Genomic DNA, 19,148 nt, shown 5'->3' on the forward strand with positions numbered 1-19,148 from the left:
CAGCACTTTGGGAGGCCAAGGTGGGTGGATCACCTGAGGTCAGGAGTTCCAGACCAACCTGCCAACATGGAGAAACTCCGTCTCTACTAAAAATACAAAAAATTAGCAGGGTGTGTGCCTGTAATCCCAGTTACTCAGAGGCTGAGGCAGGAGAATCGCCTGGACCCGGAAGGCGGAGGTTGTAGTGAGCTGAGATCACCCCACTGTACTCCAGCCTGGGCGACAGAGCAAGAATCTATCTCCAAAAAAAAAAAAAAAGAGTGTAGTATTTTCTGTGTGAAAATGGAGAGTTTACAATATAGACATTGTCCTAATAATCAAAGAAGCTGGAGAGCACCCGTGGGACTTGGCAGAGCTTTTCTTTGGGAGCAGTGGAACAAAGTGACAGTGCCTTTCCTGTCTGCTTGGACATTCCTTCCAAAAGCTCCCCGGTCACAGCAAGAAGTCCTGTGATTTCGGGATCCACCTACAGTGCCAGCATCACTTGGCCTCTATCCCCTTTCACTCTGTTTCTCTTCTTCTCACAGAGCAAATCATTCACATGTACTCTGTTCATGCCCTTTGATGAGTATGATAAACTTGTAACCAGTAATGATGTGATAGATTTCTTCCAGAAGTACTTTCCGGATGCCATCCCTCTAATTGGAGAGTAAGTTGCAAGATGTGCCTTTTGCTGCACTTGTTTGAATTATTCCAAATTCAAATAAAGGTTTTGCACCTGATTTCAGTTTGGGTTAAACATGATGGATCATGCAGTAACCTGGACAGAAACCCATATTAGAGCAAAAGTCTAAATGGATATTGTGCTGTGAGCAGGAATTCTGAAAAACACCCATGCCATGGCCAGTTCCTCCAGGAAAGATGAGTCACTAATGTCCCGAGGCTTTTGTGCATCTTATGCAAGCTCCTCAAGCTCTTTAGGGCTTGGTGTGCCACAGGAACTGGCTGAACTTTTCTCTATTGGTAGATACATAAATCTTTGGCACAGCAGATACATCTGGCAGCCTCAGGTCTTGGATCCTACACCTACTAGCCACGTAAGCTTTCCCATATTCCACTCATGGTAAAAGGTTGATACATAGTAGAACCTATCCCAAAGGGTTGTTACAAGGACTAAATGAGATCATATCTATAAATCATTTAACACAAGGCTTGGTGCATATTAAGTTGTCTATCTAGACACCTCCAATGATGTCTTCATGAAGGCAGCGCAATGCTACAGAGAGTATGCCTTAGTCAGTTCAGTGAGCCATAATAAAACTACCATAGACTCGGTGGCTTATAAATGACAGAAATGTATTGCTCACAGTTCTAGCGGCTGAGAAGTGTAAGACCCCACCTCTTGGTTCATAGATGAGTCTTTTTGCTGTGTCTTCACATGCTGGAGGGGGCATGGGATCGCTCTGGGGTCCCTTTTATAGAAGCACTAATCCCATTAATAGGGGGTCCACTCCCAGGACCTAATCAACACCCAAAGGCCCCATCTCCAAATACCATCACATTGGAGGTTAGGATTCCAACCTATGAATGTTAGGGGAGCATAAACATTCAGTCTATAGCAGAGCAAGATTTTAATACAACTTCTGCCCCTTACTTCCCTGAGTTTCACCTTTAAAATGGGTATCTACCATAGGGCATTTGTGAAAATTAAATGAACTAATTATGTAAAAGGGATAACCCACTGCTGGCCCATACCAGGTCTTTTAAAAATTGCTAGTCACTTTCTTTCCTGAAGACTAATTTAGTCTCTATGGATCCCTCCTTCTCCAACTGTGGAGAGAAATCTCTGCACACCAGAATTAGCCCTTATGTACTTTCAAACTGGTTTCATGGCTATTTTTTGCCTTTCCAGCCAGATTTAAGATTCTTGAGGCTAGGTACTATTTGTCGACTTAGAGCTTCCTCAACACTTCTACAGATGCTTTACAAATACTAGGTTTTTTGTTTGTTTTTCATTATAAGGACCATGTTGTACAACAAATCTCTTGAACTTGTTCTTCCTGTCCAACTTAAAGTTTGTACCACTTCACCAAATGATTCCCATCCCCCAAATGCTACTTTTATTACTATTATCCATTTCCAAATACATAAAGATTCACATTCATTTCAATTTTGGTTTATTGTCTTCTAGTCAAATGCACAGCAGCATTTGCTCAATTTTTTTTATGGAAACCTAAAATACACTGCTGTATTTGAAAATCTCATGGCCCATGTGCATGACAATAAAGTTTTAACAACATATGATACAGAAATATTTAAATTATTCAAATGCAGCCAAACTCTTATTTTTAATGTGATGAACGTTGTTGCAGACCAAGAAGGTAATTAGAATAATGGAATTTTAGGACTGGAAGACTTTATTTTTTCCCTCTTCTGTTTTCTTCTTGGCATTCTTGTGTATTTTTCAACAAAACTTCGTGATAGTTAATTTAGCAAATCTGAAAGAATTTAGCAGGATTTAATACCTAATTTGATGTCTTTACGTTTGGATTATTTTCCTTTGAAGGAAACTCCTGGTGCAAGATTTCTTCCTGTTGCCTGCCCAGCCCATGATATCTGTAAAGTGCTCTTCTTTTCACTTTCAATCTCACTGTGTACTGCTGGGGGATGCAGCTCATGCTATAGTGCCATTTTTTGGGCAAGGAATGAATGCGGTAAGTTCTTTTTCCCTAGGTAAGTCCCTGAAATATTTCTGGGTCAGTCTCAGCTAACAAGTCTTAAATAAAAAACATGTCTAAGACTATCCCCACATAATCCCTGAAAGCACAGTCAATTCAGAAATCATACCAGCTGTGTAGCTAGATTGATCACCAACTCTAATCAGAATTTGGACTACTCAATCCAGTAATCTATAGTAGAAAAAAGCAGAAAGCATAATGCATTCATCCATTGGTATCACCAAGGGATCAGCTCCAGGACCCTTGTGGATACAAAAATCCATGGATGCTCCTCAGGTCCCTGGTGTAAAATGGTATAGTTTTTGCATATAACCTACAGAGAATCTCCCGTATGCATTTTTACTCCTAATATTTTTTTAATTTTTAATTATTATGGATATATACTAGTTTTATATATTTATGTGATACATGCAATATTTTGATTCAGGCGTACAATGTATATGACCATATCAGGGTAATTGGGGTATCTGTCACCTCAAGCATTTGTCATTTATTTGTATTAGAAATACCCCAATTCCTCTCTTTTAGTTATTTTGAAATATACAATAAATTATTGTTAACCACATTCACCCTATTGTGATGCCAAATACTAGATCTTATTCATTCTATCTAACTATTTTTGTATCCATTAACTATCTCCACTTTACACTTCCACCCTACTACCATTCCCAGTCTCTGGGGAGCATCATTCTATCTCCATTAGTTTAATTTTTTTTTAGCTCCCTCCTATGAGTAAAACACAATGTGATAATTTTCTTTATATGCCTGGTTTATTTCACTAACGTCTTCTGGTTCCTTCCATGTTGTTGCAAATGATGGTATTTCATTCTTTTTTTTAAAGAGCTGAATAATATTCCCTTGTGAATATGTACTACATTTTCTTTATCCGCTCATCCATTGATGGACACTTAGGTTGATTCCATATATTTGCTATTGTGAATAGTGCTGCAATAAACATGGGAGTGCAGATATCTCTTCCTCATACTGATGCTCTTTCTTTTTGGATATTTACCCAGCAGTGGGATTGCTGCCACATATGGTAGTTTTATCTTTAGTTTGCTGAGGAACCTCCATGCTGTTCTCCATAGTGGTTGTACTAATTTATATTCCCACAAATGAGAGTTCTCCTTTGTCCACATTTTCACCAGCATTCGTTGGCACTTGTCTTTCAGATCAAAGCCATTATAACTGAAGTGAGATAATATTTCGTTGTAGATTTGCTTTGCATTTCACTGATAATTACTGAAGTTTAGCAATTTTTCATGTACCCACTGGCCATGTATATGTCTTCTTTTGAGAAATGCCTACTCAAATATTATGCCCATTTTTAAATTGGATTATTCATTATTTTCTGACTGAGTTATTTGAGCTTCTTATATATTCTGATTATTAATCCCTTGTTGGATGGGTAGTTTGCAAATATTTTACTTTGTTCTGTGGGTTGTCTCTTTACTTTGTTGATTGTTTCTTTTGCTTTGCAGAAACATTTTTTAGCTTGATATGATCCCATTTGTCCTATTTATTTCTGACTTCTCTATTCTGTTCCAAAGGTCTATGTGTCTGTTTTTTTCTTTGGCTGCCTGTGTTTTTGACGTCTTACTTAGAAAATCTTTGCCCAGACCACTGTCTTGGACTGTTTCTTCAATGTTTTCCTCTACTAGTTCCATAGTTTCCAGTCTTAGATTTGTCTTTAATCCACTTTCATTTTATTTTTGTATATGGTGAAAGATAGTAGTCTAGTTTCATTCTTCTGTATATGGTTATCTAGTTTTCTCAGCACCATTTATTAAAGAGACTGACTTTTCCCCAATGTATGTTCTTGGTACCTTTGCTAAAATTGAATGTGGATATATTACTGGGTTCTCTATTCGGTTCCATTGGTCAATGTGTCTGTCTTTATGCCAATACCATGATGTTTTGGTTACTTTAGCATTGTAGTATAATTTGAAGTCAGGTAATGTGATGCCTCCAGTTTTGTTCTTTTTGCTCGGGATGGCTTCAGCTATTCTGTGTCTTTTGTGATTTCATATAAATTTTAGGATTATTGTTTCTATTTCTGTGAAGAATGACATTGCTATTTTTATAGGTATTGCATTAAGTCTGTAGATTGCCTTGGGTAATATGGACATTTTAACAATATTGATCCTTCCAATCCATGAGCACGGAATATCTTTCCATTTTTTTGTGTCCTCTTCAATTTCTTTCATCAACGTTTTATAGTTTGCACTGTAGAGATCGTTCACTTCCCTGGTTAATTCCTGGGTATCTTATTTTATTTGTAACTATTGTAAATAGGATTACCTTCTTGGTTTCTTTTTCAGATTGTTTGCTCTTGGTATATAGAATTGCTATTTATTTTTGTATGTTGATTTTGTATCCTGTAACTTTACTAAATTTGTTTATCAGTTCTAATAGTGTTTTTGGTAGAGTCTTTAGGTTTTTGTAAACATAAGGTCATATTTTCTGCAAACTAGGATAATTTGACTTCTTGCTTTCCAATTTGGATGTTCTTTATTTCTTAACAGAAACAGAAGCTTCCATTTATGAGTGCTACATGCATTTCAGGCATGGCCTCCAACGTTGTGTGAAAACCTGTTAGAAATTCCAGGGTTGGCTTCCCCCCCCGCCCCCAGTTTAGGAAATGGAGGTTCAACAATGAGAACACTTGGACACAGGAAGGGGAACATCACACACTGGGGCCTGTCGTGGGGTGGGGGGAGTGGGGAGGGATAGCATTAGGAGATACACCTAATGTAAATGACGAGTTAATGGGTGCAGCACACCAACATGGCAAATGTATACATATGTAACAAACCTGCACGTTGTGCACATGTACCCTAGAACATAAAGTATAATAATAAAAAAAAAAAACCCTAAAAAAAAAAAAGAAAGGGGATTGTTAAAAAGTCAGGAAACAACAGGTGCTGGAGAGAAGGTGGAGAAATAGGAACACTTTTACACTGTTGGTGGGACTATAAACTAGTTCAACCATTGTGGAAGACAGTGTGGCGATTCCTCAAGGATCTCTTTCTTTTCTACTTTTTCTTTCCAAAGGAAAGGTAAACCTGATTGACAAGGTTAAGTAAAACTATGAGCTGATTAGATGTTGAACACTACTGCCTTCATGGAAATTTTACTATTTTGGCTAGAAAAAGAATTCAGAAAAGAAACAGTGTTTAAAAGTTGAACATTCATTTCAAGGAATCCTAAACTAATTTGTGTGTGTGTGCGTGTATGTGTGTGTGTATATGTGTGTGTGTATGTGGTAATAGCTTCATAATCATTAATCATATATTATTTTGGTTATTGGCATATATTCCAAGTAAAAATAGCTTGTGAATCTAATCAATTATATTTTCCACAAAGCAGCGGTGAACATTTTGTTTTATAAAAACGTAAGAAGACATTAATTGTAGCACAGTGGATAAGTGCCTCGGAGGCATTAGAACACTTGGTTTTAAATCCTGGCCCCAGAATTTACTGCCAATACATTCTTGCACAATTTACTTACTTTATCTTTACTTCCTTATCTATAAAATTGAAATTTTAGGCCGGGCGAGGTGGCTTATGCCTGTAATCCCAGCACTTTGGGAGACCGAGGCAGGGAGATCACTTGAGGTCAGGAGGTTGAGACCAGCCTGGTCAACATGGCAAAACCCTGTCTCTATTAAAAATACAAAAAAATTAGGCAGGTGTGGTGGCAGGTGCCTGTAGTCCCAACTACTTGGGAGGCTGAGGCAAGAGAATCACTTGAACTTGGCAGGTGGAGGTTGCAGTGAGCCGAGATCGTGCTACTGCACTCCTGCCTGGGCGACAGATCAAGACTGCATTTCAAAATAAATTAAAACAAATCAATAATTAAATTTAATTAAATTGGAATTTTAATAGTGTCTACTTCAGAGAGTTGTGAAGAGTAAATGAATTAACTTAAACAAAAGAATATAAAACTGTTATCTCAGCCCCATATGGTATCTCTCACTTCTATACTATTGAGACTATGTAATTGATTTGACAAATAAATCTGCTTGTTTCAGATGTAATCTTTGTAATTGATGTGAAAAATATTTTATTTAAAAAATATCTTTAGGCCAGGCACAGTGGCTTATGCTTGTAATCCCAGCACTTTGGGAGGCCAAGATGGGCAGATCACTTGAGGTCAAGAGTTCGAGACCAGTCTGGCCAATGTGGTGCAACGCCATCTCTATAAAAATACAAAAATTAGCTGGACATGGTGGCGCATGCCTGTAATCCTGGCTACTTGGGAGGCTGAGGAAAGAGAATCATTTGAACCTAACAGGTGGAGATTGAAGTGAGCTGAGATTGCACCACTGCACTTCAGCCTCAACAACAGAGCAAGACTCCATCTAAAATAATAATAAAAAAGAACAGAAAAAGAATAAAAAGAAAAAAAAATCTTTATACTACCTTTAAAGCTGTAGCTTGAATTCCTAGGAAACAGGAAACATTATTTTCAACTCTCTATCCTCTCTGTATTTAGCATAGTACATTACTAATTTTGTGGACTTCTTAATATTGCTTTAATCTTGAGTTATAGGAACTAAAGTAATATGTAAGCAGTTTTATCCTAGCATTAAATTGCTCTAAATGTGAATCTTAAAGACTTGAATAGTTTAAGTATAATTCTAAAACGTATGGTAGAGCAATATAATGATTTCTTCTTCTCAAAGAAGTAATGGAATCTATCAAAATTAAAACAGTAATGTAAAATCTTGGTCGAATTTCAAATCACTATATCATATATATGTAAATTGGACAAAGATAACACAGTCAAGCATGAAGTCTATGGTTTTTTTTTTTTTTAGACAAGGTCTCGCTCTGTCACCCAGGCTGGAGTGCAGTGGAGCGATCTCAGCTCACTGCAACCTCCATCTCCCAGGTTCAAGTGATCCTCTCACTTCAGCCTCCTGAGTAGCTGGGACCACAGCCACACACCACAACACTCAGCTATTTTTTTGTATTTTTAGTAGATACGGGGTCTCCTCATCTTGCCTAGGCTGATCTCAAACTCCTGAGCTCAAGCGATCTGGTCGCCTCGGCCTCCCAAAGTACTGGGATTACAGGTGTGAGCCATCACGCTCAGGCCCAATGGTCATTTTTAACCATAATTCAATACCATGTGACAACTCAACTGCTATGTACTAGTTGAGGATAAACAGTCTATGAATTATCTTCACCAGTGGAAGGTCTGTTCAAAATCGGTAATAGGGGTTTTTTAAATTATTATTTCTAGTTTCTTATTTATCATTTTTTTTTTTGTTTCAGGGCTTTGAAGACTGTTTGGTATTTGATGAGTTAATGGATAAATTCAATAATGACCTCAGTAAGTAAGGTCAATTTCTCAACTGGACGTGGACTAGCTCTTCTGACTAATTTTGGACTTATTTCTGATCCTCAATGATCACAAACCTGTGATGTATAATGTATATTCTCTCCCCAGGATTACATATTTTTCTACTAACAGTCTATGCCACCGTTCTCCCATAGCAGCAACTAGCACCCAGAAAAAGAAATATAGCTTCTTTTGAAGTTTCTATGTGGAGGTCCACAAAGTGATTCATTCAAAGATAAAAGCACAGAGTACCCATGCTTGGCAGAGATACGCTGCTCTTTCCCTTTTCAGCCTAGGTAACACCCTCTGCCTGCATCTCCTAGCAGCAGTCCCAACGTTTTGGCACCAGGGATGGGTTTCATGGAAGACAATGTTTCCACAGACGGGGGGTTGGGGGAGATGGTTTCAGGATGAAACTGTTCCAGCTCTGATCATCAGGCATTAGTCAGATTTTCATAAGGAGTGTGCAAGCTAGATGCCTTGCCTGTGCAGTTCACAATAGGGTTCACGCTCCTATGAGAAATTAATGCCACTGCTGATCTGACAGGAGGCGGAGCTCAGGCGGTAATGCAGTCTCATCTGCCACTCATCTCCTGCTGTGCGGCCCGGTTCCCAACAGGCCATGGACAGAGGGTTGGGGACATTTACCCTACAACATATCCTCAGAAACACTCTTAGACGCTCTAGTGTTTTTTGCCCTGTCAAAGATTGCATCTAACTCTTTTTTTTTTTGAGACGGAGTTCCGCTCTTGTTACCCAGGCTGGAGTGCAATGACGATCTCAGCTCGCCGCAACCTCTGCCTCCTGGGTTCAAGAGATTCTCCTGCCTCAGCCTCCCGAGTAGCTGGGGTTACAGGCATGTGCCACCACACCCGGCTAATTTTTTGTATTTTTAATAGAGATGGGGTTTCTCCATGTAGGTCAGGTTGGTCTCGAACTCCCGACCTCAGGTGATCCTCCCGCCTCAGCCTCCCAAAGTGCAGGGATTACAGGCATGAGCCACCATGCCGGGTCATGCATCTGATACTTTCATTTGCCTTCTGATTAAAATCGATTCAGCCAATACATTAATTTTACAGATAATGAACTTTTAAGTATTTATATGTAATTCTGGAAGTAATTTAAATTAAATGTGTCCAATTATATATATTACGTATATAGTATAAATACATAACATGCCTGATGTGGCTGGTCTGAAGAGATTATAGCATTCCATGGCAAATTTCTTTTTTTTTTTTTTTTGAGACGGAGTCACTCCATTGCCCAGGCTGAAGTTCAGTGGCCACAATCTTGGCTCACTGCAACTTCTGCCTCAGCCTCCAGAGTAGCTGGGATTACAGGCAGGCACCACCACACCCGGCTAATTTTTGTATTTTTAGTAGAGATGGAGTTTCGTCATGTTGGCCTGGCTGGTCTCAAACTCCTGATCTCAAGTGATCCACCCACCTCAACCTCCCAAAGTGCTGGGATTATAGGCGTGAGCCACCGCGCCTGGCATAAATTCCTTTATTATCATTATTACTTTCATTATTTTTCAGTCATCTCTGTCAAACGCTCAGGAGCCAGAGGACTTTTGTTCCCTCTCTTCCTTCCTGGCCCTCTTGTGATTAGTTTGCACATGACCATGGAGGTGGTTGGAGGGCTTGTATATTACATATATAAAACAAGGTGCAAACAATAGCCTGAGAACTGGATAACCTTTTCCTGCTTCCCAGCATCATGTGCTTTCAAAAGCCACCTCTGATTTTACACTTGTTTCAGGTAAAGGATGGACTAGAGAACTGGCCTTAAATTACACCCAGTTTCAAGTCCTGACTTGCCAACTTATTCACTGTATGATCTTGAGCACATCACTTCATCTTTCTAAAGCCTCCGTTCTTTTTCATCTGTAAAGTGGAGATAATACTCTCAACTTCAGAGTTGTGAAGATTGAATAATTCCTATAAAGTTTTAAAAAGAAAAAATAAAGCCTGTCATTAAGTAAGGTCAGAGTAAATGTTTGCTGTGGTGTTTTAGGAAGTCAAGGACAATGATGCCTGGGTCTGAAGAGATTATAGAGTTCCAGGACAAATTTTCTCATCTTTTTTTTTTTTTTTTTTTTTTTGGTTGTTTCCCCATCATGTCTCTCAGATGCTCAGGAGCCAGAGATATTTTGTTTCCTCCTTTCCTAGCACTCGTGTGTCTGGCTTACACCTGACGTTGGAGGTGGATAGAGGGTTTATGCATAAGAACACACTGTCAACGCTGGTTTGGGGCACTAGAGAACAAAGATAAAACAATAGTATAGATTAACTTTGTTGTAATTTTTATTTAGTCACAACAGGAAATGTTCTATGTGTATTATCAATAGTCATAGATTGTTGGTTATACAGAATGGTTATTTATAGTTTAAAAAAAATAGCAAGAGCATTGGTGGTGAACACACTGTTTAATTTGACCTGTGTAGAGTTCGGCACATTTTTATAGAAGGTTTTAGAAAGATGTATTATTTAACTTCCAGGTTTGTGTCTTCCTGCGTTCTCAAGATTGAGAATCCCAGATAGTCACGCAATTTCAGACCTATCCATGTACAATTACATAGAGGTGAGTGAGAAGGTTTATTCCATGAGACGGTTCGCTGATATTCTAACAAATGTTCTTTTCTTCTTCTTTGCTTCAGCCTCCATCTCATGCATGCTATATAAGAATACCTACAGATAAGAACACACACACAAACACACACAAACACACACACACACACACACACACAGCATTCCTTAGACTTGGGTGGATTGTGACTCTGTGGTCAGTGACAATGACCCACACGCACTATCTCTATCTACACTTTAAGGACATTTAGGAGGTAACAAAACCTCTGATAATTCACATGCTTTTATCTTAGATATTTAGTAATATGTTAATTTAATGAAAGTACAACTTTCAGATGTGTTAACATATTTAGAATATCTAAGAAATGTTGAATGGCCTTTTCACTCATAACGTTGTAACTTAAATATTTAGAGTAGCATTGATTATCCTTCGGAACCTTATGCACTAGAAAGAAAATGCATAATACCAAAAAGAAATTCATGTTCAGGAAGATTAGTACGTTGAAGAAAAACACATTAATTCCATTTTGAACCAGTCACATGAAAAGTTCACAATAAGTGATTGTGATTATAGTTTTAAAATAATAAAATGAAAGGATTTACAGGATAAATTTAAAGCAGAGTGACCAGCTATTTTCCATCTTTCCCGAAGATAGAAAGAAACTGGTCTTCAGCTTGAGCAAAATTGCATCAGATGTGGTAGAGGATGTCCTACAAGATATTGGAGGATTTACAAGATATTGGAGGATTTATGGATGTATTTTGTCCCATCCTTTAAAAACAGGATGGCTATGACACAGTATCTGTCCTAAAAAAAGAGTAGGTCCAGACAAACATAGCTTTAAACAATCTCCTTTTGCCATAAACAATATTACAAACCAATCAGGAAGCAACAGAAAATTAGACAAACCTGGCCGGGCGCGGTGGCTCAAGCCTGTAATCCCAGCACTTTGGGAGGCTGAGGCGGGCGGATCACGAGGTCAGGAGATCGAGACCATCCTGGCTAACACGGTGAAACCCCGTCTCTACTAAAAAGTACAAAAAAACTAGCCGGGCGAGGTGGCGGGCGCCTGTAGTCCCAGCTACTCCGGAGGCTGAGACAGGAGAATGGCGGGAACCCGGGAGGTGGAGCTTGCAGCGAGCTGAGATCCGGCCACTGCACTCCAGCCTGGGCGACAGAGCGAGACTCCGTCTCAAAAAAAAGAAAATTAGACAAACCTTTTAGCTCACAGATTACCTGCAGATCTGGTTAAACAAACCCTCTACTGAAACAGACTTCCTACATTGACTCCTGAGCAAAATAAACTTCCCTAGCAGGCTTCATGTATTTTCTGTACATTTTCAAGGCAACGTCCTATATGACCGACATTTACTAAAATGGATTGGGAATAACATTACGGAAACAAAAAATTATTTGACTACTTTGTGTTTGGCATTGCGATGAGTGGGAATGAAGAATAATACTAAGTCACAGTAAGAAATAAATGTGTTTGTTCAAAAGCATTCTTTAAGACTCTCATTATTGCAGATGCGAGCACATGTCAACTCAAGCTGGTTCATTTTTCAGAAGAAGATGGGGAGATTTCTTCATGCTATTATGCCATCGACCTTCATCCCTCTCTATACCATGGTAAGGTCTGGACTGAAGACTTTTCCTCATTTTAATTTTCTGTTTAGCTGTTAAGGAATATACAAGAATACTTTTTAAACTTTCCCGCAGGTCTCTTTTTCCAGAATAAGATACCATGAGGCTGTGCAGCATTGGCATTGGCAAAAAAAGGTTGGAACAGATTACATTTTATGAATTTTTTAATGTGATGTGTTAAAATGTCATAGTATTATGATTATGTTTGTTTCAGACAAATACAGAAATAATGGGACACCAACTGTTTGCCTTCCAAACAGACACTGTCCTGAATACAGAGAGGGAAGAGTGCTTACTGAACAACATTACAAAGAGGTGGCAAAGAAAGAGAGCTTTTGAAGGGAAGAGTCTCAAGAAAGAAGTTGATGCTAATATTTCTCAACTTTTTACTTTATTTTAGCAAGATGTACTGTTCTTGATTTTTGCTTCGTGCAATATTCTTATGAATTTAATTTGTAAAGTTGGACAGAACTAAATCACTTTTAAAACACCTATTCCAATGGAATGCTATAATACATTAATTTTGGGCAGTTGGCCTAGAGATGCCATTAAATGTAATTCTGATTCCCTAGTCTTCCACTTTGGGGATTTTACAACGTCATTTATTCAACAGACAGTTTTATTTAGTACACAGCACTGAGCTGTCGTGGTGATGAACACGACCAGTTCACACCTTTCACAAAGCTCGGAGGCTAGTGGGGGATAGAGACAGTTGCACTGGAGAGGGATACACTGCCCCCAAGGAGGACAGGAGGGGCCAGGACAGGGGAAGGCGGAAGACACATGAGAAACATATTTCAGTGGAGCCGGAAGGCAGCGCTGGCGTGTGAGAATGGTCAGAGGGTGGAGGCAGGGCTTTAAACACCTGGAATATTATCTTGAGAGAAACAGGGAGGGCTTTAAACACCTGGAATATTATCTTGAGAGAAACAGGGAGCGCAGGGAGGCCAACAGCCTCAGGTCTGAATTTTAGAAAGATGTCTATATGGAGAATGGATTGGAAGAAATCAAGAATTATCTAAACAAGATGAATAAAATAGGGCCCCACCCTTCAGGAGCTGAAAGTCTAAAAGGGGAAAAGATGCCAGCAGGCAGTTAGGATGCAGGACACTAAGTGCGGGGAGAGAAATAGGCCAGGATGCCACGGGAAAGCACCTGACTCAGGCTGGAAAGAGTCTCAGGACACTGTTCACAGCTAGTGTTTGGTCTCCATGTGAGTCTTAGTCACAGAGGCCACCAGGCCACCACTCTTCTCCTGGAGACTTTTGGGAAGCTTCTGGGAAGGAATGAATGATGTGTGCCTCCAGCACAGTGGTACTCTTCTTAGAATTCACAGCTCTTTTTCTAAACTGCAAAGGTTTTTTGATGACTGGACAAAAGCTGACTGCCAAATTTTTTTCATACAGAAGACCTTGATTCATGAGTTTCTTGGGAGAGAGTGAGAAGGGAGGCTCCCAATCCTTGTCTTTATCTTGATCTTATCGATTCCTGACCTGGTGGTCATGCAATTAAATTGTTGTTTCAGGTTAAAGAACAAAGAGGACATTGTTTACCGCTTTGTTGTTAAAAAAATGAAGTCTATTTTCAGATTTGAATCTCTGGACAAATGAAATGAGAGTTCTTGCTGTCTTACAGGTGATATACAAAGGACTCTTTTTCTTGGGATCACTGATAGCCATCAGCAGTACCTACCTGCTTATGCACTACATGTCACCACGACCTTTCCACTACTTGAGAAGACCATGGAACTGGATAGCTCACTTCTGGAATACAAAACATGTTTCCCCACAAAGGCTATGGACTCCCTAGAACAAATTTATCTCATTAGCAGGTGATAGAAAGGTTTTGAGGTAGCAAATGCTTGATTTCTTTGTGACCAAAATTAAGCACGAAAAAAGTTTCCATTGCCATATTTTATTAACCAATGGAAGATAGTGATCTGCTTATAATTAAACTAAATGTAGTATATCTCTGTGTTAATTGCAATTACTCGGGGTGGGGGACATTTTAAAAGTTGAAGCATGCAACTTCCTCTACATTATACACACTCAGGTTGAGTCATTCTAACTGTAAAAGTGCAATGACTAAGATTTTCCGCTTCTCAGAAAGTAAGGCCCAGGATGCCTCAGGGAAGACCGTAATCATGCCTTTTCTTTAAAAGACACAATAGGACTCACAATAGCATTGGCTCAACACCTGGGACTAAAAATCACAACTTGCCTAGCATGTTAACTGCACTTTTCGTTACCTGAATGGAACTTACCTAACCACGGGGCTCAGATGTACTAGATAAAACCAGAAATGTAAATAAGGAATTCAGGGGAGTTCCAGAGACTTACAAAATGAACTCATTTTATTTTCCAGCTTCAAATACAAGTCTTACCACCTGTTTATCTATCATCTAATCTATCTATCTCTATTTATTTATGTATTTAGAGATCAGGTCTCACTCTGTCGTCCAGGCTGGAGTGCAGTGGCATGGTCTTGCTTCACTGCAACCTCTGCCTCCCGGGCTCAAGCAATCCTCCCACTTCAGCCTCCCAAATAGCTGGGGCTACCAGGCTCAGCTAATTTTTTGGTATTTTTCAGTAGAGACCGGGTCTTGCCATGCTGCCCAGGCCAGTCTCAAACTCCTGGCCTCATATGATCTGCCCACCTCAGCCTCCCAAAGTGCAGGGATTAGAGGTGTGAGCCACCACTGCCAGCCCAGAGTTACCCTCTAAAGATAAGAAGAAGGCTATTAATATCATACTAAGTAAAGGACAGGAAAGGGTTTTATTCATAAATTAAATGTCTACATACGCAAAAGTGGAAAGGAAACAAGGGGAGACAACTTTTATAGAAATACAAAGCCATTATTTTATTCAATTTCAGACCCTCAGAAGCAATTTACTAACTACTCTTGGACTACATACTGCAGTAGAACCAGCAATACACTTGATTTTTAAAAGCACATTTAGTGAAAACATTTTCTTTGGTTCATCCTTCTTAACACGCTGTTGAGTCACTGAGAAGTCCTTCAAACATGATTATGAAGATGAAACACTAGAGTCATATAAGCAATAAAAATTGGGCAATCGGCCGGGCGCGGTGCCTCAAGCCTGTAATCCCAGCACTTTGGGAGGCCGAGACGGGCGGATCACGAGGTCAGGAGATCGAGACCACTGGCTAACATGGTGAAACCCCGTCTCTACTAAAAAATACAAAAAAAAAAAAAAAAAAAAAAAAAAAAAAAAAAAAAAAGCCGGGCGAGGTGGCAGGCGCCTGTAGTCCCAGCTACTCGGAAGGCTGAGGCAGGAGAATGGCATAAACCCGGGAGGCAGTGCTTGCAGTGAGCCGAGATCACGCCACTGCACTCCAGCCTGGGCGACAGAGCGAGACTCCATCTCAAAAAAAAAAAAAAAAAAAAAAATTGGGCAATAAGATGATTCAGTGTTTCTTTTCTATATTGTCAATGAAATCCTTGAGTTCTAATAATCCACGTTTAGTTTGTAGGGAAAGAAAAAATAATTTTTCCTTCTACTCACTGTAGGTTCCTTTGCTGGGGCCCCTATAACAAAAGACAGATTAACAAGAGAAAAACAAACATAAGTTTATTAGCAGGTATACATAATATATATGTGGGAAATACAAGTGGAAATACAGGGGAATGAGCAAATCTCAAAGAGCTGGCATCTTAGAACTCCCTGGCTTACACAGCATCAACAAAGAACAGTAAATGTTTAGAAAAACAACAAAACAAAGAAAAAGAGCTTTGAGTCTGTAGGGGCAGCAACTTGGGAGAAGCAAATATATGGGAGTTTGCCTTGTAGATTCCTCTGGTGCTGGTCTCCAGGCTGACAAGGATTCAAAGATGTCTCTGAAACTCCTCTTTGTCATAGTGCACATATAAAAAGTCTTTTGTTTCCAACAAGAGGATTTTCTTTTTCATTCTAGAATTATCTCCTTGATAACTTCATCAGACATAGGACATGACACTGAATAGAGTCCAACAGTACAAAAAAATTCAGTATGTTCTAGCTACTTCACACATGTGTATGCGACAGTTATTTTTACAGTAAGGTATTTTCGAGAAAAATGTATTACGTGTTTTGGAAAATAGAATAATTTAAAAAATATATTTGAAATGAAAATCTCAAACACATTAGAAGATGATGTTAGATGCCCATCGTCTGCCACAAGTGGTTTTTTCATTATGTAAAGCACCCGTTGAATTAAAAGAATTTATTTTTGTTCAACCTCTTCCTGAGGCCCAAGAGCACATGGGCAATTCGGATTTCCTGCTGGACCACAAAGTTCTGCTGATATTACATAGAACGGGTATTCCAGACACTTCTTACGATGGAAGTCTAAAAGTGGCATCCAATGTAAGGCCCCATCTTTCGTTGCCATTCTTCATTCCTACAAAGGACGAACTTGGATCACATCAACTTTGGACCCATTGGTTTTGTCGCTGTCGTCAACTGACAGTGATTCATCACTGGTGATGATAAAAATGATGGAAGAAGAGTTGAAAGTCACTTTTTTCTTTGGCCTGTCCCCATCTTTCTGTGACATCACAATAGGTCTGATCTGCATTTCACTCCCAGCTGCTGGTAGGTCTTTAGCAGGCCGCTGGCACCTCAGCAGCCGGAGGCACAGGAGCTGCAAAAGGGATCTTCGAAACTGGGCAGAGACAAAATAAAGGGGAATATGAAGTAAAAGTTGGGCACTCATCTGGATTAACATTCAAGGAAATCAGTTGAGCTGAATTTGAGTTGTTTCTTGTTTGTTAGCGGGTGTGGATGAGGGGTTATGTGGTCATGCTCAGCTCTACCTAAATCACCCCAGAGCTTTATGTCTTTTCTTCATTCTAATTCTTATTAACCAGAATATGTAGGACCACTTCAGTACCTTGTAATCCTCCAAGCTTCAATCTGCACACACTTTCTATGAAGACAGGTACCACTATTAAGAGATTTTGAACATTAAGTCAGTCCACAGATATTCAGTGGGTATCTACTAGGTGACAGTCACTGTGCTATAATTAGAGATTTTTCACTGTAAGCAGCAAAAACAGACAAGGCTCTTCCTGGCAGAGTTTAGAGCCTGGTGTACTTGCTAATGTTTCTTTAATTAGGTGAAGAATTTTTTCTATCGAAATTACTAGTAAGTTGGGGAAAAAATACTATGGCAGACAGCACTAATGTCACCAACAAACATAATTCTTCTCCGTGTCCTACGCACAACATCAAATAATATTTCTTGGTCTCCTTTCGGCTTCTCCTCTCTGCTGTTCCTCTTGACAAGAAACTGGGGGCCAACGCGTAAAGATCATAATATCGCACAATGTAAGGGACCTAGATCCCTAAATGACTGCACAGGACAGATCCCATCTCCTCCGCCCGATACATTATTAGACTGTGAACTGTGACCTGAATGAGCAATAAACTCCGTATTAATTCACTGAAATGTTGGGGTTGCTTGTTATAGTAGTCAGTCCATCATGACCAGTAAAACATACATAAAAAGTTAATGTAATTGTTATCCCCATTATTTAGAGCAAAATAAATGGTGAATATATGGACTTTCTCAGATCAGGAAATACCAATTAAAAATATAATAGCTACATTGATTTCTGTCTTTTTTTGTTTGTTTTTTGTTTGGTTTTGTTTTACAGCAAACACTGCCTGATAATGTCTTCTTTAAGTCCCAATCTTATGCAAGTTAGCATTTAGTTTATACTCACATTTAAAAATATTTATTTTTTCTATCTGATTCAAAAATTTAAAAAATAAAAATATTTATTTGTTTGAGACTTTATTCACTAAACCATTGTTTGGTTAAGTGTTAAAGATACATGATGATAAAAGTTAAATAGAGTATGTATGCCAAAAAAAATGCTTTTCCATATAAATGGTAAGCTCTTTGAGCACAAGGACTGTTGTTTTTATGTATTGGTTTTTGTTTGTATCTTTTAGACTTCCTGTTTAAAGTATGCCCCTAGGAACCAGAAACATCAGGACCATGTGGGAGCTTGTTAGACGTGCAGAATATTGGGCAGCCATACATACTGAAGGAGAATATTCATTTATTACAAGATTTCCAGGTGTGGGGTACGCACATTAAAGTTCTAGAAGCAGTAATTTATAGCCCATTGGCTGACAGAAAGAGTGCAACAAATAATTGTTAATGTATTTTTATTTTGCCTGTTGAGAGGGTGGTCCCTAAAATACTTTATCCTCTGATAGAAAATTAAAGTTATAAACCATCTCACTAGAAAAATTCATGTGTGCATACTAAAAAATTATTATAAACCATTTCCAGGGTTGCAGTGGCTCTTCTGAGGCCAACTCAAGGAATGTTTAGGTCCTGTGGACTCCAAGTTTAAAATCTCTGGGTTAAAGGAAATAGACCAGTTGAAGGTAACAAAAAACAGAAAGAAACACTGTCAGTGAGAGGAGAATAAGGCACGTGGAAGTGAGTTTATGGAGAGTGTAAGCCAATAATATTCAAAGAAAAGGAAAGACAAAAGAAGAGGCAGAGAGATTTAGCACTGAATATAATAAAGTTATTACAAAAGTGCCTGCTTCTTCCATATTCTTGAGCATTAGAAGTCACAGTGATTATTATTGCCTGTTATTATTATGACTTGTTATCTTTAAAATTCCAATGGAGTAATTAAGCATTATTTTTAACTTTTAAATTCTCTGAAACTTAGAGGCTCAGCTTTATAATAATCATTTTGTGGGCTCTCCTAGCCATGACTCATAGCCATCAAGTCAAAACCTTTCAACTACAGAAACAGACCCTTCTTTTTGAGACAGGGTCTTGCTCTGTCACCCAGGCTGGAACACAGTGGTGCGATCATGGGTCACTGCAGCCCTGACCTCCTGGGCTCAAGAGAT

At 39.0% G+C, this 19,148-nt stretch overlaps 2 protein-coding genes across 2 annotated transcripts in view; one reads left to right on the forward strand and one right to left on the reverse strand.

Moving 5' to 3' along the window:
* The window catches only part of KMO (kynurenine 3-monooxygenase), a 50,657-nt gene extending 36,430 nt beyond the window's left edge, over positions 1–14,227 (forward strand). The window contains 8 exon segments of the mRNA XM_010384698.2: positions 528–649; positions 2,507–2,654; positions 7,962–8,019; positions 10,529–10,611; positions 12,145–12,246; positions 12,337–12,396; positions 13,897–14,034; positions 14,037–14,227. Of these exon segments, the coding sequence (XP_010383000.2) occupies positions 528–649; positions 2,507–2,654; positions 7,962–8,019; positions 10,529–10,611; positions 12,145–12,246; positions 12,337–12,396; positions 13,897–14,034; positions 14,037–14,096 (771 nt within the window). The 3' untranslated portion in view covers positions 14,097–14,227.
* Positions 14,228–15,831: 1,604 nt separating this feature from the next.
* OPN3 (opsin 3) overlaps positions 15,832–19,148 on the reverse strand; it is a 47,624-nt gene continuing 44,307 nt past the window's right edge. Inside the window, exon 4 of the mRNA XM_030936132.1 lies at positions 15,832–16,926. Coding sequence (XP_030791992.1) covers positions 16,663–16,926 — 264 coding nt within the window. The 3' untranslated portion in view covers positions 15,832–16,662. The remainder of the gene's footprint in view (positions 16,927–19,148) is intronic.

Source organism: Rhinopithecus roxellana, chromosome 8 (assembly GCF_007565055.1).
Source record: "Rhinopithecus roxellana isolate Shanxi Qingling chromosome 8, ASM756505v1, whole genome shotgun sequence".
NCBI lineage: Eukaryota > Metazoa > Chordata > Mammalia > Primates > Cercopithecidae > Rhinopithecus > Rhinopithecus roxellana.